The 18,785-nt window shown below is 39.1% G+C and overlaps 1 protein-coding gene and 1 long non-coding RNA gene across 7 annotated transcripts in view; one reads left to right on the top strand and one right to left on the bottom strand.

Moving 5' to 3' along the window:
- The window catches only part of RPRD2 (regulation of nuclear pre-mRNA domain containing 2), a 59,295-nt gene extending 45,508 nt beyond the window's left edge, over nucleotides 1–13,787 (bottom strand). For all 6 annotated transcript variants that reach the window (XM_081120370.1, XM_081120369.1, XM_081120374.1 and 3 more), the window contains exon 1: nucleotides 13,029–13,787. In XM_081120370.1, coding sequence (XP_080976496.1) covers nucleotides 13,029–13,233 — 205 coding nt within the window. In that variant the 5' untranslated portion in view covers nucleotides 13,234–13,787. The remainder of the gene's footprint in view (nucleotides 1–13,028) is intronic.
- A 1,186-nt stretch (nucleotides 13,788–14,973) lies between these two features.
- Nucleotides 14,974–16,786, top strand: LOC308548614. The gene is made up of 3 exons (XR_013997638.1): nucleotides 14,974–15,039; nucleotides 16,002–16,078; nucleotides 16,711–16,786. It is a non-coding gene; the product is annotated as an uncharacterized lncRNA (long non-coding RNA).
- Nucleotides 16,787–18,785: the final 1,999 nt, after the last annotated feature.

The raw sequence follows: 18,785 nt of genomic DNA on the forward strand, positions 1-18,785 counted from the left end.
ATGTAGTACAAATTTTCTACATCTTTACAAATTTTGTATCTGCTTGAACTACCAATAATTAGCCCTGGCTGAGTAGCTCAGCTGGTTAGTGTTGTCCTGATACACCAAGGTTATGGGTTTGCTCTCTGGTCAGAGGACCAGAAGCAACCAATGAATGCATAAAAAAGTGGAATGACAAATCGATGTCTCTCTCTTTCCCCCTTCCTCTCTCTATAAAATCAGTAAAAATAATTTTAAAAACCCACAACTACCAATAATCAAGAGCTATGCTCTAACCCTTCCACTACAGGGGTGGGGAACCTTTTTTCTCCGAAGGGCCATTTGGATATTTATAACATCATTCCCAGGCCATACAAAATTATCAACTTAAAAATTAGCCTGCTATATTTGGTCAAACATTTAATTAACTCACCCCTAATGTGACGGCTGGAATTGCTGCTCTTTGGTGAGGCCCCTGGAGGGCCATAGTGCCCTCGGGCAGGACGTTCCCCACCCCTGCACTAGAAAAATGGACCTGATTAATTACCTCTTAGTATACAAACATTTGCTGTGTACATTGATGCTATTTTATTAGGCGCATAAAATTTAGAACTGTTGTATCTTTCTGGTGCACTGAACTTTTTGTCATTTTAGGGTTCGATTCTGGCCAAGGGCACATGCCTCGGTTGCAGGCTCAATCCCTGGCCCCAGTCGGCACCGAGCAGGAGGCAACCAACTGATGTCTCTCTCTCACATCGATGTCCCTTTCTCTTTCTCCCTCCCCCCCTCGCCTTCCACTCTCTCTGAAAAAGCAATGGAAAAAATATCCTCTGGTGAGAATTTAAAAAAAAATAAATAAAGAAAAAAATAATAAAACCATTTCAGTTACTAAGTTATATACATTTCTATTAAAAATTATATTTTACACAACAAATAAATTTACTGAGGAGAGCAGCATTGTTTTACAGTTTTGAAAATCTGATACCTGGTTTAATAGAAAACAACTAGGTTCTCATATCTACTTCTACATTCAGTTTACTGTTACATATGAATTAATGAATTACTTTCAACTCTGCAGTTAGGTGAAATCATCAAAATACACAGGCACACAATCTCATAGAAAGAGTATAATGGTGGTTGCCAGGGGCTAGGGAATGGGGAGATGTTGATCAAAGGATACAAACTTCCAGTTATAAGATGAATTAAGTTCTAGAGCTCTAATGTACAACATGGTGACTATAGTTAAAATATGGTATTATATACTTGAAAGTTCTCATGAGAGATCTTGAGACATTCTCATGAAAAAAAAAAGTAATTATGTGGGGTGATGGAGGTGTTAACTAACCTTATCATGGTAATCATTTTGCAATATATATGTGTATCAAATTATCATGTTGTATACCTTAAAGTTACATAATATTATATGTCAATTACATCTCAATAAAGCTGGGAAAAAATAGGCACAAGGCTGTCTGGGAACCATTATAGTATATACATCACACTGCCTAAGGAACACTACAAAATACCAATAAACTCTGAACGAAGTGGGAAGCTATCTAGCACAGTGGTAGAGTATAGACCTTTCAGTGAAGACTGCTTAGATTTGAATCCTGGCTCTACTGTTCACCTGCTGTGTACCTTGAAAAATTTACCTCATTAAACCTTTAAGTACTTCACTTATCATTTATAATTTTTTTTAAAATTTTGCCTGTCACGAGTATAGTTAATTTTAGATATATATCACTAATGGACTAAGAAAAATTTACCGTATGAATTGTTATATTAAATGCAATCACATAACTCAGTAAATGTTAGCTATTTATTACTAAATCTATTAGTGATATGTTTGTGAAGTTAACTACGTTAATGACTAGACATTAAATAAAGAATATTGTTAAATAATAACAAAGGACTTGTAAGCAACTGAGGCTTTGAATCTATTGTTTCTTTACTTTCTCCCAGTCACACACAACTTCTGCCTACATTAAAAAAAAAAATTAAGCTTATGCTTAGCCACTCTGAAACCAGGTATGGTTTCCTTTTCCCATGCTGTAAATGTTCTGACAACTTCCTCAAAATAATAAATTAACTTCCCTGAGCCCCAGCTTATAAAAATGTCAAGTGGGGATAACTCATATCTTACAGAGCTAATGTCAGGTTTAGAGGTAATGTATGTATGATATCTACTAAATATGCTCAGCGAATACTTTCACTCCAACCAAAAACCAAAAAGTGAGACCTCTTTTAAACTGTTACAGCATATAAAAACTCATACTCTCATACTTCTCAGACCAGTTATTTTTGCTCAGTTCTTACCTTAGTTACTAAATGTTAAGTTTCTTATAATTCACCTTTTTCAGCACTCAATAGAGTCTTACACAGAGCAAGCATTCAGTATTTCTGAATTCATTTTCTTTGGACATAGGAACACACTAGAAAAGAAATTTCAATAACTCAAGTAATGCTGACTGTCTGCTGGACACAAGAGACCATCATTTGAAAATATGCTAGAGTTTAAACTATCATGATGGTAAACGGAACATCAAACAGCACATTATCTGCTGTGGTCTTTTAAAAAATTACACATGAAACGTTATAATTCCTAACATTAAAAGACCTTTCCCCCTCGAACACTGCAACTTGTTTTTCTAAAGGGTAATATAAAGAAATTCTCTCTCTCTCTTTCTCTCTCCCTCTGCGAGTGGATGCCAAAGAACCATACAGTGAAAGCAAATGAAACTTTCACTGAGTGAAGTGGAGGGAGGAAGAGAGAGGAGGGCAAGATAAAGGCCACAACCAAAGTTTAAACCCAGCATACTAAACACTTCATTTCTTTCATCAAAGAGCCTCTATTTCAATGTTTCTCTCTAAGAAAATAAAAAGAATGAGGTACTTTTTAAACTGTCTTTATCTTAGCCAGAAAAAACTTTGTTTTCCAAAATACAGATGAAATTTTTGCTTTTTTCCAAAAGGAGGAACTAGGTTCTATTACTTTCTCTACAAGATGTTTATTTCTCCAGTGCTCTATAAATATACAAAAGAACAACTACTTTTTGTTTCCTTGACAAACAAATGAGAAACTTAGTCAAGCTGGTCTGTACAATAGTGTTAATTTTTTGAGAAATTTAACCAGGGTCCCTGAGCTCCTTCTACACATTAAAAGGCCTCACATAACCAGATAGTTGAAATTTTAAAACAACTTACACATGCCCTTGGGACTTTTAAAGTACTGCTATAAAACAATAAGCACCTGGGAAAAGTGAGAAAAATGATCATAACTAATTGACAAAAGCCTAGGAGAAAAAGGAGTTTGGATATTTCTATTATTTATCAGTTTATGAAAGGCAAGAAGCCAAAAATAAAATCAGTAAGCCTCTATTCCCTAAGAAGTTACACACATACATAACCCTTCTCTACAGACAGAACTGTAATTTGGGGGTGGCCTGTATGAGTAAACTTTAATATCAGTATTATTCCACTGCCAATGACATTTTCCTTTCAAGATTTCCATAATACAGAACCATGTGAAGCTTATCAATATTGTTTCACACTTTGAGTTGAGAATAGAATGTTTATCTACTACATAATTTATTTAGCTTACTATGAGATATATAGTGAAATGATGTTTTACATATTGTTTTAGATCCACCTAGTCATGCAAATAATATCACAATTCTGCATTTGACAGACAAATCAGCTTGTAACAATGAAGAACATAACAATGGCTTATAAAGTCTCATAATACAGGTAAAAAGGCTCATTTAGTATATACCACTGAAATAATCATATACTATAACTACGGTAGTGCTATGTTTTTAAACATTGTCAGGAAACATGGAAAATATTATCTGCATCTCTATGAACCTAGGACAATGGAATGAAGAAAATGGACCTAGGTACCCAAAGGGGAGGAAGAAGACCAATTATGCTATAATTTGCCATTAAGCCTAAACCAAGAGTAGAAATATGCAAGAGATCAAAACAGATTTAGTACTTCTTTGGGGAGCTGAGATAAAGTTTACCTTGAACCTCAAAAAGAACCTAAGCCAAGAACAAATCAGACCAAATAAGTAGAAGTCTCCAAAATACCAGAATGCCCCAGAGCCTTCTCTCAACCTTTCTCTAACTACTCTCAGTACTCTATCTTACCACATTTACTTCTCTATCTACACTTAACCCCTAGTGCAGTCATGCGCCACCATAATGACATTTCGGTCAACAACAGCCTGCACATACAGGTGGCCCCATTATATGATAACAGAGCTGAAAATTTCCCATCGCTTAGTGATGGATCCATCACAACGTCATAGAGCTACGTATTCCTCACCCCTCCTTTGTGGTGATGCTGGTGTAAACAAACCTCTTGCCTTGCCAGTTATATAAAAGTATAGCACATATAATTATGTCCAGTACATAATACTTAAAAATGGTAATAAACAACCTTGTTACTGGTTTACCTATTTACTATACCACACTTTTTATCATTGGAGTGCATTCTTTCTACTTATTAAAAAAAAAGTTTGCCCGGCCGGGCGTGGCTCAGCGGTTGAGCGTCGACCTAGGATCCAGGCGATCGGGGTTCGATTCCCGGTCAGGGCACATGCCCGGGTTGTGGGCTAGGCAGCCGATCAGTGACTCTCTCCTCATTGATGTTTCCATCTCTCTCTCCCTCTCCTTTCCTCTCACTGAAATCAATAAAGATATATTAAAAAAAAAAAAAAGTTTGCTGTAAAACGGTAGGTCGTGTTATGCCAGCAGTAACTTCATAGATCTGGTGTTTACCACGTCTCTTGATTGCATCATTTTCACTTGTGCTTGATTTCATCTTGTGTTGTGTTATAAGTTTAGTGTAGTCTAAGTGTACAGTGTTTATAAAGTCCACAGTAGTGTAATGTCCTAGGTATTCACGTTCACTCACTCAGAGCAAATTTCAGTCCTACAAGCTCCATTCATGCTAAGTGCCCTAATACAGGTGCACCTTTTCTATGTTTAGATACACAAATATTTACCACTGTGTTCCAGTTGCCTACAGTATTCAATAGAGTAACATGCTACATGGGTTTGTAACCTAGGAGCAACAGGCTCTATCATATAGTCTAGGTGTGTAGTGCACTCTATGTTTCAACAATGACAAAACTGCCTAACATTCCTCAGAATGCATCCCATTAAGTGGAGCATGACTATAGATCTCTTCCAGCCTGGTGGCCCTAAAGACACACTAAACTGACACCCTATCCTGTGGTGACTGCTGCACAACTCTATGAATTTACTAACAACTGACTTGTACACTATAAATGAATAAAGTTTATATTTGTGAATTATATCTCAATAAAGATGATTTTAGATGTAAACAACCCAAACCCTAATATATTCAAAACTAAATTTCTGATCTTCCTCCTAAAACCTGCTCCACTTACAGCCTTCTCCATATTAATAACTGTCAATTCTAATCACTCAGGCAAAAAAAGTCATTTTTGATTAGTCTCCTCTCTTACCCCATATTTAATCCATCTAGAGATCCAATAGGATCTACCATCAAAAGAGATCCAGAATTAAATTACTTATCACTTCCACTGGCCACAACCTGGTCTAAATCACCAACATCTTACCCAGGATTACTACAACAGCCCCCTAACAGATATACATGTTTCTGCAGCAACCAGAATGACCTTTTAAAAACACAAATTAGTTCACATTACTCCTGTTCAAATGGTTCCCCATTTCATTCAGAATAAAAGCCAAACTCCTTACAATATCTATAAAACTCTTTGTGATCTGCCTCTCTGTCCATCACCACCCACCAGAATCTCTGAGTTCATCGGCTAATCCTCATTTTAACTACTTCTTTCCAGCCACAAAAGCTTTCTTGCTGTTCCTTAAGCCTACCAAGTATACTCTAACCTCAAGATCTTTGTATTTTTCTGTCCTCTTTGTCTTGGAACATTCTTTCTCTCATATCTATATAGCTTAATACCGTACCTCCTTGCTCAAATGTCACCTTCTCAGTGAGGCCTTCCCTTATCATCTACTTTAAAACTGCAAACTCCCATAACACTTTGTATCCCCCTTCCTTGCTTTACATTTCTCTATAGCACTTGTAATATTCTTATCTCCTGATATATTTAATATTTTACTTATTTGTTGCCTGCCCTTACTAGAGTTTAAGCTCTGTGAGGGCAAGAAATTTTCTCCATTTTATTCACCTACTGTATCCTCAGTGCCTGGGCGTAGGGTAGGTATTCAATAAACATTTGCTAAAAGAACTGAATGTAAACTAGGGATTTATAAGCAAAATTAATCTTGGAACTCAGAATCTGTATCTGAGAATTTGTAGTCCACCTGTATTACTCATTTGTATCCATGCAATATGCAATTAAAAATCTTTGTCACCCTGGTCGTAGTGGTTCAGTTGATTGGGTGTCATTCAGAGCACATGCCAGGGTTGCTGGTCAACGCCTGGTAGGGGGCATGCAGGAGACAGCCAATCGATGTTTTGCTCTCGCATTGATGTTTCTCTCTCTCTCTCTCTTCCTCTCTCTAAAAATCAATACAAAAACTTTTTAAAAAAAATCTGTATGCCTGTGGCAGTATTGTTATACTCTACACGTCTAGCCTACGTACTTCTGACAAAGGATGGATTACAAAGCAAGTAAACAGTTAAAGGAATAGCCACATTTCAGAGGCTACGGCTGCAGAAAATGGTCCCTAGACCTTCAGATTTGTGGAATATCAATTATAAGATAGCAAACTGTACTCTCCAACTTTTTGCCACCAAGAAACCCATTTATTATTTAATCTATAAGTACCTCACATTCAGAGATTGTCTAGTAGAAAACTTTAATATCTTCAACTAGTTTTCTTTTCCCATTTTTATTAATAATAAATGTCTATCAGAACTTCAAATCCACATAAGATAATCAGTTTTGTTACAGAAAGCAAAAACAGAAACAAAAACAAACAAAAATACTAAGACTTAAAATTTCAACATTCGAGTTAATCTATATGGCTTAACCTTGAATAAATAAGCAGGTTATCAAAGGTTTTCTGCACTGTAGAAAATATTTTATGACTAGGAAAGGCTGTTGAGTAAAATAGCTAAGTGAACACTCTAAATCAAGAATGCCTGGGTTGAATCCTCAATCCACCACTTACTAAGTTCTGTAACGAATTACTCAACCTCTCAGTACCTCTCTTTCCTCATCTGTAAAATGGGTATCATAATAATATCTACCTCAAAGAGTTTTGAGAGTTGAATTAGTGTGTGTAAAATGCCTGGAACAGTGCCTGAAACATAGTAAGCACTTGTTACAACTTAGCTATAAAATTATCATCTCCATAGTCCAGCTACAAATGACAAGGAGAAAATTCTAAGATGCGCTAAATTACATTACAGGGCTAGAGAGTAAGAGACACAACTGTTAGACTGTTAATGGCTGCAAGCCAGTTAACAAAAGACTGCTCACATTCCTTCTATGTTTGTTGGAGCTTTGGATTAATTTCCAGGTGGCTATTTCTGCAGATTATTCTTTGAACTCCAGTAACTCCAGGAGCCTCCACTGCCCACAGATAATCCACAAAGGAGACATTACTTTTTGCTTTGCACCTATCCCAGAGCTGCTACGCACACACCCCTTCACCTTCTCCCACCCTTTTGCCTATAGCTAATGTAAATTCTTTCAGATGGCTTACACCTTTCTTCCCCCTACTTGATGTATAAAAACCCTTGCAAACTCCTGAGAGAGGTACACGTCTTTCCTACCTTGCTGTGCTTCTGGTGGTCTAGGCTCCATGCCCTAAGACCCATCTTCTTTTTGGCCAGCAATGACCTAACAAACCCTTTCTTTTAAAATGACTTTCCACCATGGAAGTTAAAATTTTTGTTTAACAACACCTTCATGGTCCAGCTAAGGATCCCCAAGACCCAAATTAAGAAACCAATGCCACTGATTAGAAATGGTAACCACTTTACAAATTCTCAACAAATTATTCTTGTATGAAGAGTTGTTTGTTTTTTGGTAGTCCATGTTTATATAACAGTTTCTCTTATGAAAAAATACCAGATTGTACTGAAATTTCCTTCAAATGGGGAGGGGGCAAAGAAGAAAAGAAGATTGACCATTAAATTGATAAACAGTGAAGTAGAGTGATTAGTAGAAAGGGGGGGTGTCATACTTTCTGAATCTTGTACATATTTAAAGTTTATAAAAAATATCAAGAGAAATCTTAACAGACTTTCTGCTCTACTTTCCTATATTCCCCAATGATTCTACTTTGCTATATCTCCCTTTTCTTCAAAAACTCTTAAATTCTTATACCACTTTCTATAAAACAGATCAACCATTCAATGGTTAGAAACATGACAACACAAAGATATGAACACAGTATTTTCCACTTTGTCCTGCTAGTTCAGAGCACTCACTAATTCACCACAGAGAGGCAAGTCCAAGTCATCTGCCCTGACTAGGAATATCATTTCCACCACTGTCCCCAAAACAAAGTTCTGCTGTACTTATTTTGAATACTCAAGATCTTAAGACTATCTTTTTCTGCATCATCATCATCAACATAATTATCTGAATGTCTTCTATATACCAGGACTTATGCTAAAATACATGCATTATCTTCTTAAGTCTAGACAACAATCCTATGAGAAATAATTATCTCTACTTACAGATCAGAAATTGATGCTAACAATTTAGGTATTTTGTATAGAGTCATCCAGGTATTTAAGTGACGGAATTAAGATCTGAACCTAGGTCTAGTTCTACTTTTCCATATTGATTTCCATTTTACATTAAAAATGGGAGGGACGAATGAAGTATAGAAATGATATTTTGGTCAAATTGCACACCAAGTCCATGTAAGGCGCCGTATCTTGAATTTGCTGACAACCATACCTACTGTTTCTTTCACTAAATTATAAATGTCTCCTTAATTCAAATTCTTGATTATTTCACTAAATTATGTTGGCAAATATGTAGTGATTGCTTACTGTGTGCCAACCACTGTTCTAGTTGCTTGAGGATACAGTCAGTAGTAAAGAAGGCATAGCCCTGTCATCTAGTAGGAGAAGATAAGATAATAAACAAGTGAACAAATAAGTAATTTCATATACTAAAAATAAAGTGATGTGGCCCTGGCTGGTATGGCTCAGTTGGTTGGAGTCTTGTCTCATACACAGAAAAGTGATGGGTTCGAGTCCTGGTAGCCAATTGATGTTTCTCTCTTTCCCCTCTTCCTCTCTCTAAAATAAATTTTTTAAAAAATTTAAAAAAGAAAATAACGTGATACGATAGAAAGCAACTAAAAAGACCATTTGAAATAACGTCGTTAGGGAAGGCCTTTCTCACGAGGTAATATTTGAGCTTGGATCTAAATCAGGGGTGGGGAACGTCCGGCCTGTGGGCTGAAATAATTTGGTCTGACCCTGCCAAGGCCTCACCAAAAAGAAGCAGTTCCAGCCATCACATTAGGGGTGAGTTAATTAAATGTTTGACCAAATATAGCAGGCTAATTTTTAAGTTGATAGTTTTGTATGGCCTGAGAATGATGTCCAAATGGCCCTTGGCAGAAAAAAGCTTCCCTACCCCTGATCTAAATGATGAGAAAACTGAACTGGAAGAAGCCTGAGAGGTAGCAGTGTAGGAACTTGTAGGCCATAGTAAAAGAAGTTTAGACCTTAACCCAACTGCAACGGGATATCAACTGGAGGGTTTTAAAGCACAGGAGCGGCATTGGTTTACGCTACAGAAAGATCACTTTAAAAAATGATGGTGCCCGGCCGGGCGAGGCTCAGCGGTTGAGCATTGACCTAGGATCCAGGAGATGGCGGTTTGAGTCCAGGTCAGGGCACATGCCCGGGTTTCGGGCTTGATCCTCAGTCGGGGCGTGCAGGAGGCAGCCGATCAATAACGACTCTCTCATCACTGATGTTTCTCTCTCTCCCTCTCCCTTCCTCTCTCTGAAATCAATAAAGATATATTTTAAAAATAATAATAAAAAAAAATAAATAAAAAATGATGGTAATGAATACTTCAGTCAAACAAATTAAAAGAATCCTGAATAAAATCAGTAGGACCCACCCATGGAATATACCTTCAGGAGGCCTACTTGCTTTCTCTAAATTACTGCCTTTAAAGTGAACAAAAGTTTCTTATGAAGTAAGGGATAAAATGAAAATATCTCTGGAGGAGCTAACATAGTTACTTAAATTTACACTGAGGTCTAAATAAAAATTACGAAATAATGGAAAAGAAAGAGAGCGAGAGAGAGGCAAAAGTGGCATCAGGAAAATGGACAGAGAGGTCTGGAATGCCAAAAACACCAACCTCACAAATGTGCCTAAGGCTCACTTGGAAACCAAACTAAAATAATTCTAACAGTAAGGAAATACGAAATTAAATGAAAACCAAGCCCCAGTGCATAGACTGTTTCCACTATGCTCTTCGCCACTCTGAATATCTCAAGGCTGTGCTTACAGTGAGATATGTGATGTTCATTAATGTACAGCTGACCCTGGAACTTCGAGGATCAACTGACATGTGGACTTTTTTTTTTTAATATATCTTTATTGATTTCAGAGAGAGGAAAGGAAGGGGAAGAGAGAGAGATAGAAAGATCAATGATGAGAAAGTCATTGATCGGCTGCCTAGCCCGCAACCCGGGCATGTGCCCCGACCGCGAATCAAACCCTGATCTCCTGGATCCTAGGTCGATGCTCAACCGCTGAGCCACGCCCGGCTGGGCAACATGCAGACTTTTAAAATAAATACCGTAAATGGAATTTATGATTTTCTTAATAACATTTTCTTTTCTCTAAGCTTACTTTATTGAAAGAAAACAGTATATAATACATATAACACACAAAATATGCGTTAATCGACTTTTTTATGTAATCAGTAAGGCTTCCAGTCAACAGTTCTTAGTAGTTAAGCTTTGGGAGAGTAAGGAGTTATACACCCATTTTTGACTGCTCAAGGGTTGGCATCCCTAACCGCCCCCCCACCCCCCCGGGCTGTTCAAAGGTCAACTGTAAATACAAAACTACTACAAATTACCCTTAACCACTTTAGAAAGTTAAATTGCATTCCAGTAGACCAAGGGAACAAAAATCAGGCTTTTACAAAGCCAAAAGCATTTAAGGAAATAAACTGCATTGTGTATCATACACTTCAAGTGAAGTACTGTCTTCCTAGAGCAATCATTTTTTTCCCTCTTAAGATATTAACAAGGGAAATAAACTCAGACAATATCAACAACAGCAGAGGCAGAAAAATTCTGACTCCAGTGTATCTCTATTGCTGACTAGAAAAAAATACTGTAATTGTCATTTGTAATCCCACAAGGCAGGGATGAAGACCAATTTATTCTTGCAAATGATGTCACCATACAGTTAAAGCACCAGAGCCTAAAGGTAGAAAATGCTAAATACTTGCATAATTCAGTAAAAATGTTTTAAAACAGAAGAATATGTTTAAGAAAAATGAGTCCTCAGGCTCACATGAGCACTGTTTGCTACCACTGGTATACCAAGTACATTAAAGAATAATTCTGAAAACATTTTACAAAGTTAAACATGGCCAATGTCAACTCATATGGTAGAGTCAAATCCTAACTCCACCATTTTATTGTGTAAACTTAGGCAATTCAACATTTCTGAGCCTTACTGTCCCCATCTGTAAATCAGTGATTTAGAAAAATCTACTTCTTAGGGTTGTTTTAAGGTTTAATTAGATATACCGTAAATGACAAAGGCTGGTCACATAACAGATGCTTAATAGGTGAGGGTCTTTGATGATGACTGTTATATTTGATTTTGTATGTTCTCATTTTATCTCTGGGAAAGACAGTAACTCCAATCTGCTATTGATAATATAGGTAATCCTGTCTTGGTTCTACAAACCTGTCAGCATATATTATTCAAAGAGCCACAAAACATCTCTCCCAACAATAACTTTATATATACAAATGATTTTAAGCTTGGGCCTGTGATTTTGCAAGTTTTATCCCTCTTTTCCTTAAAGGTAAACACAAATCAAAACACTACAGAAGCAATGGCTGAAATGGAATAAGACTAACTGGACGATGGGTATCAGTGGTGACAGGCCATGGACAGGAAGCAACAAAGATCTAAAATTCAAATATAGATGGATTTAGGATTAACCCTCTCTTCTCAGCAGGAAGCAACAGTGACTTCTCCACACTTCCCTCTAAAATATATGAAATCTTTTGCAAACAATCCATGCTTCCTGATAGTTCGCTAGACCTTTCTGCAGTAAAGCAGCAAAGTGGAAAACTCCCCAATGAAGACAAAAAAGTAATAACCATGGGTAAAAAGTACTATATATTCAAAAAGCACATTTAAAAAATTTTCCTGTTCTGATTAGTACCTATGAAGCCAAATTCAATTCCGTAAAAAGGTATTTCAAGTGATTTTAAAGCACTGATGATACTGACTACAGTTGTTTCCGGTCAGTATCAAGAAGCCTGTATTTTATTGCAGCAAACACGGGAAACCTCCCAGGTAGTCGCTTGAGCTCTAAGTGGAGCTCATGTTACTTAACATTCATCCAGATAAGGCCCTTCTTATTACACATCACAAGTTTAGATCAGGAGAAAATAGAGTGACCCAACATATTCCAAGGAAATAGGTGGATTTACTACTGCTTAAACCAGAAAATCATTAACACGTCAAGGCCTATACTAAGAAACAAACGGATGCGACAATTTCCGTAAAGGTTCAGTCAAGTCAACAAAACCTTACAGGGATCTGAAATGATATAATGTATAAATCTCTATAGGTCTGGGGCCAAAGGCCCAAGGTCACATCAAGTCAGTGGCTAAAATATTCGATAAATGCTAAGCCTCCAGCAATTTAGAAAAACCCTGGCTAGGAATGGAGTCTGGGTTTGGGAACACTCGGGTCAAAGCTTTAATGTGAACAGCCCCAACCAAATGCAGTGGCTCCACGGGAAAAGCCCAAGCGATTCGCGCAGTTATTTCCTTCATTTCCCCAGTCTTCCCTTCCCGTAGGCACCCCCAACACTCACATCTCCGGAGCCACTTCATCCAATGGTAGACGATAGTAGTGTGGTGTTTCTTGTTCTCTATACACCAGGACGAGAGGCCTTGAATAGATTCCATGGTGTTGGTTACCGACTGGAATTTTCGATCCAACGAGGACTCCAGAGCCCCTGCCGAAGAGGCCGACGAGGAGGAGGCCTTACTGCTGCCTCCGCCGCCGCCGGCCGCCATCTTCCCGGTTTGCACAAGCGCTGCTGCTCCTCTGGCGGCGGCGGCGGCGGCGCCGGCGGCGGGAGCGAGCAAAACAATCACTGCGAGTGCGTGAAAGCAGTAGGTGGGAGGGAGGCCAGGGGGAGGGGATGGTGCACGCGCTAGGCTCTTCTGGAGGTAGGACGGAAGGACCAGCTGCTGGCCACGCTGGTGGCTGCTACACGCTGCAAGGAGGGGCTGTGGGTTTCGAAGGTTTATCAGAATTGTTCAGGGGGTTGTGTTTAAACCAGTCAGTAATCAGGGAAGAATTAAGCAGAAAACAGGTCCTGCAAAGCCCTTCAAAACGCCTGGCCCCCAAACCAATGGCTTTATACTCTTCGGCTCTCTACGCTAAGGCCCTTCCCCACGCTCCTATTACAGCGGGCGTTAATATCTTAAATTTAATACTACCCGACTGCCCCTTCGGTAGCAGAAATCTTTCTCCTTTAGATCCTCTAGTACAGAAAAGGCCGAAGGATAGCTAGTCAGGATTTTTTTTGCAACGCAATAGCAAAGGGACAGCAACAGTATCGCGCACGCGCAGGTGGGCGCCGGCCCGCCCCCCTTCCTCCTCAACCTAGAAAGCAGAGGGAGGCCGTGATGGCGGGGCAATCTGACCAATCAAGGGAGAGGCACGAGAAGCGCGCGCAGGAGCCCGCAAGTCCGTAGGGCCAAGGTGGCGCTACGATTACTTCTGCGCGTGCGCAGCACAGCAGCGTGCAGCGGGCTGGGAGGAAAAACGGGGAAGGGAAGGAGGAGTAGGGAGTTGGTTAAAGTAAGGAGAGGTTTGGGGGAGGGGGTTTCACCGCCCGGCCCCGCCCCGCGCTTCTTAGGGAGGTCTCTCTCTTGAGGCTGCCCAGCTCACAAAACAGCCCACCACTCAGCGGCCACTGTTACTTTCTGGCAGCTGCAGCCGCGGCGGCACTAACTTCTTGGGGAACTGACGCACGACAAAGTGGCCGGCAGCCATCTTGCAGTGCCTTACATGATGCGCATGCGCCAGCTCCAGCGAGCCATTCACTACGCAGACTCCTAGAGGGAGCCGTATTTTACATTCTCCTTGGACCGTACCATTCATAGCCGCTTGACTGAATTGTAGGAAGAGGAAGTAAATGAAGTGAAACAAGAATTTCCCTGTAAAAAGGCAAGATATCTCACTTGGCCAGTTAAGGCACAATCTTGCAATTGCATAATACGTTATAATTTACAAAAGTCTTGGATGTATCGATTGGCACAACCTAGATTAACTGTTCTATAGCATCTGCCATGTAAATCCTTTGAGCAGATTTGGAGGCTTCTGTGTCTCACTGACCACAAGCAGTTGTTATATTTTAATTATTTTCTGCCTCCCCAGTAGACTCATGTTTCTTGAGGCAGGGAACCTGTTTTGTCAAGCTCATATCTAGTAATTAATTCAACAAAGTTGTTGCACATGTTGAATGAACCATTGCTAGATGTTGGAGAGTAACAGCAAAACACAAAAATTCCTTTTCTCTGGGGCTTAGTGTTAGGATACCATAAGCAAACATATATCAGGGGGTAGTAATAACTTCTATGAAGTATGAAGCAGGGTAAAGGTATTGTATGGGTGATCCTGTATGGGCATAGGAATGGTGGTTTGGTGAATCAGGAAGGCTTTTGGAGGGAACTAACACTTGCTCTTGTTAAACCAAAAATTTTAACTTACACAGCTGAAAGTCTTCTTTAAAAATGGTTTATTAGGCTATTGCTACAAAAAAGAAGAGTGGTCTTGCAGTGTGGACTCTAAACCACCAACAACGTGGTTAGGTAAGAAAGACATGTACCATGTCCTTGGACTTTGCAAGCATTTTTTTTTTTTTAATCCTCACCTGAGGACATGCTTATTAATTTTAGAGAGAGGGTAAGGGAGAGAGAAACATCGATCAGTTAGTTGTCTTCCTGTAACGCCCAACCAGGGATCAAACCCGAAACCTAGGTATGTGCCCACATGGGGAATCAAACCTGCAACCTTTCGGTGTATGGGACCACACTCCAACCAACTGAGCCACGCTGGGTAGGGCTGCAAGCATTTTTATACATGAAGTAGGGGGAGAAAGGTGTAAAGCCTTCTGAAAGAATTTATGTTAGGTATAGACAAAGGGGATAGGAGAAGGTGAAGATGGAATAGGTGCATGAGAGTCCACAACAGAGTATGTAAAGCTCGTGTGTAAACCAGAAGCAGAGGCTCCTGGGGTTCAAAAATGGGGAGGGGAGTAGTAGGGAGTTGGTCAAACTAGCTATTCTCTTTTTAGATCTGGAAATAACCACCTGCAAGTTAATAAGTCCAAAATACACTGAGTGTGAGCAGTCTTTTGTTGGTTTTGCACTTTAGATGTTAATTAACCTCTTACTGTCTCTTCCTTCCACCCTCTGGCCAGCTATAATTTAACTTAGGATATCCCAGAATTTTCTCCTTGTCAATCTGAATGTCAGGAACAAGTTAATCAAGCAGATATGGGGGACAAGGAAAGAACATACTGGCAGAAGGAAGAACTAGTACAGAGACCCTAAAATAGGAATGGCTTGACATATTAGAACAAGGAGGTCAGTGTGGCTGGAAAAGAGTAAGAGAGGGGATAAGTCGTAGAGGTCTAAGAGGTGAATGGAAAGAACAGAGAGTTCATCTAGGGCCTTGCAGGCCACTGTAAGGACTTTGGCTTTTAACTGAGTTGGAGAGCCCTTTTTTTTTAATCCTTACCTGAGGATATTTTTTCCATTGCTTTTCATAGCGTGGGAGAGAGAGAGAAGCATCTATGAGAGAGAGACACATCGCACCGACGGGCCAGGGATGGAGCCTGCAACGTACGTGCCCTTGACTGGAATGGAACCCAAGACCCTTCAGTCTGCAGGCCGAAACTCTAACCACTGAGACAAACTAGCTAGGGCATGAATTCCCTTCTTTGCATTCCCCTTGCCTTCTACCTAATTAAGGTTATCATTACTATTCTAATGAATTACATATCAACAGCATCACAATCAATTTCCCAGTCTATCTCTTCAGCTTATACACCATTACCAGATTAATCTTCTAGTTCTCTACTCAGAAACAAAACAATAAACACACACACAGAAACACATACACAGAGAAACACTTGTTCCTTGTTACCTACCAAGTTAAGTAAAAGCCCTAGCTTTTAAGATCCTCCACAATGGCAACAATCTAACTTCTCAGTATTGTCTCAAGTGCCTTTCCTATGTAGTTCCTTGGGCTCTAAACTGTTTTCCTTAAATATATCCTGCAATTTTCTATTTATAATTAATTTTTCTTTCTGCCTAAAATGTCCTATCATTAAAATTCTAGTCACCTTTTAACTGCTACCTTAAATTGCCTTTTTCATGCAAACTTCCCTGATCATTCCAACTGGGTGGAATTTCTCTTTTGTGCAATAGTATCTTCTGCCATGAATAAAATTATTTGTATTTTCTTCTTACCGCCAGGAATACTGCATTGAATAACATTTTAAACCACCTTGAGCCCTGGTCAGTGTGGCTCAGTTGGTTGAGCATCATCCCATGCACCAAAAGGTCACCAGTTCGATTCCCAGTCAGGGCACATGCCCAGGTTGCACGTTTAATCCCTGGTTGTGGTGCATGTGTGCGGGAGGCAACAGATCAGTTTCTCTCTCACATCAATGCCTCTCTTTGTTCCTCTCTAAAATCAATAAAAACCTATTTTTAAAAAGAACATATATGCATACCCCATGGACACGGACAACAGTGTGGTGAAGGCCAAGGGAGGGGGAGGGCAAAGGGGTGGGGGGGAGAAGGGGTACACCTGCAATAATGTCAACATTAAAAAATTTTAAGTGTTCTAAAAATAAAATTGTTTGCCAAAAAATATTTTTGTACAGCTGTACATCTTAAGGTGTTACAAGTCAAAACATTTTTTAAAATTTGTTTATAAAGTTACAGTAAGCTAAGATTAATTTATTATTGAAGAAAAAAATTATATTTAGTGTAGCCCAAGTCTACAATAGTGTAATGTCTTAGGCCTTCACATTCACTCACCCAGAGCAATTTCCATTCATGCTAAGTGCCCTATACAGATGAACCATTTTTAATCTTTTATACATTTTTACTGTATCTCCTCTATGTTTATATACACAAATACCATTGTTACAGTTGCCTACAGTATTCAGTACAGTAACATGCTGTACAGGTTTGTAGCCTAGGTGTGTAGGCTACATTTAGATTTGTGTAAGTGCACACTATGATGGTCACACAGTGACAAAATCTAACACCACATATCTCAGAACATTCTTCAGCAGAAGTGCTGAGATTAAGGGGGTGCGGTCTGTGTCCTGAACACAGAATCTTCATTAAATGCTCTTAAGTATTTTTGTCTTCTGGTCTGAGTATAGGTTCTCTGGCACCTCTACCTCCCTACCTGTGCATCGAAAAACTGCCTAACAGGTTCTAGAGTTACGGGTATGAGGCCCTGGACTCCTCTGCCAACTCCTGAGAAATAAAGTGTGCAAAAGATAGCACCAAGACTTAGAGGCCTTGGCCAGTTACCTGACTTGACCTTTTCATTTATAAAGTGAGAATGATTCCTGTTGGTGACATAAATATATGTGTGTAGTGTTAAATATAAAATAGTTGAAAGGCAAAAACCCACACAAAAAACCCATCTCCCCATCATTAAGCAATGTATGACTGTATATTATATACACCTTTACATTTTAGAAGTTGTGTATACTTTACACACATTATTTGTGATAAATCCTTTAGTAAAAGCAAAAGCACTTATTTTTAAGACAATGATTCGCCCCCCCCCGGATTTGGTTAAATCAAGAAACATTAAAAATAAGTTCAATTCTCTAGTTCTCAAGTCTCACAGATATAATTATTAGCAAGCACTGTCCTAAAGTCTTCATTGCTGAGTCCTAGCAAGGTAGGCTTTTCCAGATTTCATCCTGCTTCAGGAACTAGTAACCTTGCCTGCCTGAGTTTGCTTATCTATATATATTTTGCTAGTTTCCTTTGCCTTTTGCACTCCCTTGTCTCTTTCCACCTCTTTTATCCTAGTGCTTCCTACTAGTGCCTTAAAATTGGAATTCTAACCAGCACCAAGGGTTAGTTTTATAAGAGAATGTTTTAACTTCTGATCAAGTATCCATTCTCCAATAATACTTCCTAGTAAGCTCCAACTAGCAGGAAGTTATGGGAGCTCTAATGGCTCCTGTGTTCAATCCATTTGCACCGTGTCAACAGGCAACATGAAATGTATAGATATAGTAGGAATTTTAGACTTTAATGGATACTTATTCTGACTCAAATACTCCTCTAAAACTAAACCAGAAACATTAAAACATTAAATGTTTAAACCACATTTAGTCAAGATTCTTGGGGGGAGGACCAAAACCTACACATTGTCTTTTAGAAAAGGATCTTTTTTTTTTTTTAAATAGTAAAAAGGAAATAAGAGCCCTGGCTGGTTTGGCTCAGTGGTTAGAGCATCAGCCCGTGGACTGAAGGGTCCCAGGTTCGATTCCGGTTGAGGGCATGTACCT

Source organism: Miniopterus schreibersii (assembly GCF_964146895.1).
Source record: "Miniopterus schreibersii genome assembly, chromosome: 19".
In the NCBI taxonomy this organism is placed as follows: Eukaryota; Metazoa; Chordata; class Mammalia; order Chiroptera; family Miniopteridae; genus Miniopterus; species Miniopterus schreibersii.